Here is a 1,264-nt window from a genome sequence, read left to right as displayed (position 1 = left end):
CAGGAAGCAATGTGTAAGAGTAAAACCTCTTCATCTTCGTCACCAGATCATCATCGGAGAAAATGACATACTCCACAAACTTCCTGTTCAGTAGGAACCAGTCTGATCCTCCATCTACAGTGATTCCTTCTGGGATTTTCCGGTCTCCAAGGCGCCACATGTGAGTATCACATTCCAGGAAAAGCCTATCCAGACCCTGTTTTCTAATAAACCTAGGGGGAAGAAAGGGGAGCATTAAAAGTTAATTGATGCTGCTGTCTTATCACTAGCCCTAAAAGTAAAGATCATTTTACCAGCATATAGGGAAAAGGTCAGTATTTAGATTAACTTTCCATTTATAAATAGTATATAAAGAGTTAGTAAATAACTAATAGCTATTTAAATAAACAATTAATCAATTATATATAGTTATAGATTGCAAATGTCAATATATAGCTTTCAAACAGCTTGAACACCTTCTGATAGTGTCCTTATAAGCATCCGAAGCATGAGTTACTCATTTATAAAACATGCTTACACTATTTGCTAATCCCTTGTAAAATACTTATGAACTGTTTCATATAAAGTGGAACTAAATAAAAAAAAAAAAATCTAAGTTCTGATTTTAAAATTTAACTGATATCCACTGTATATCTTTGAAAGCAATCAAACACTTTAAAAAACAACCTTTTGAGACTAACAAAATAATCATTTTCGTACTGAAGAATGATTTTTATCAGGCACATGCAATTATAAAAAAGAAAAGTAGTATTTAATAGCTCTTTGTTACAGCTTGAGTATAATCCATTCCATTTTCAAGTCTAGAGTGCAAAATACCACATGTGTTCTTTTCTTTGTTTGTTGCTGAATCATAGATAATGAAAGCAACAGTAGAACTGAAATGTTTCATAGATTCATAGATGTTAGGGTTGGACGGGACCTCAATAGATCATCGAGTCCGACCCCCTGCATAGGCAGGAAAGAGGGCTGGGGTCAAATGACCCCAGCTAGATGCCTATCCAACCTCCTTGAAGACCCCCAGGGTAGGGGAGAGCACCACCTCCCTTGGGAGCCCGTTCCAGACCTTGGCCACTCTAACTGTGAAGAAGTTCTTTCTAATGTCCAATCTAAATCTCCTCTCTGCTAGCTTGTGGCCATTATTTCTTGTAACCCCCGGGGGCGCCTTGGTGAATAAAACCTCACCAATTCCCTTCTGTGCCCCCGTGATGAACTTATAGGCAGCCACAAGGTCGCCTCTCAACCTTCTCTTGCGGAGGCTGAATAG

General features: G+C 38.3%; 1 protein-coding gene across 1 annotated transcript in view; it reads right to left on the bottom strand.

The window, feature by feature from the left end:
• XYLT1 (xylosyltransferase 1) overlaps positions 1 to 1,264 on the bottom strand; it is a 172,294-nt gene that overhangs the window by 48,204 nt on the left and 122,826 nt on the right. Inside the window, exon 7 of the mRNA XM_025216283.1 lies at positions 1 to 212. Coding sequence (XP_025072068.1) covers positions 1 to 212 — 212 coding nt within the window. The remainder of the gene's footprint in view (positions 213 to 1,264) is intronic.

The sequence above is a fragment of the Alligator sinensis genome, unplaced genomic scaffold (genome assembly GCF_000455745.1).
Source record: "Alligator sinensis unplaced genomic scaffold, ASM45574v1 scaffold980_1, whole genome shotgun sequence".
In the NCBI taxonomy this organism is placed as follows: domain Eukaryota; kingdom Metazoa; phylum Chordata; order Crocodylia; family Alligatoridae; genus Alligator; species Alligator sinensis.
The sequence above is the reverse complement of the archived record's forward strand: the minus strand, read 5'-3'. Positions and strand labels throughout refer to the sequence as shown.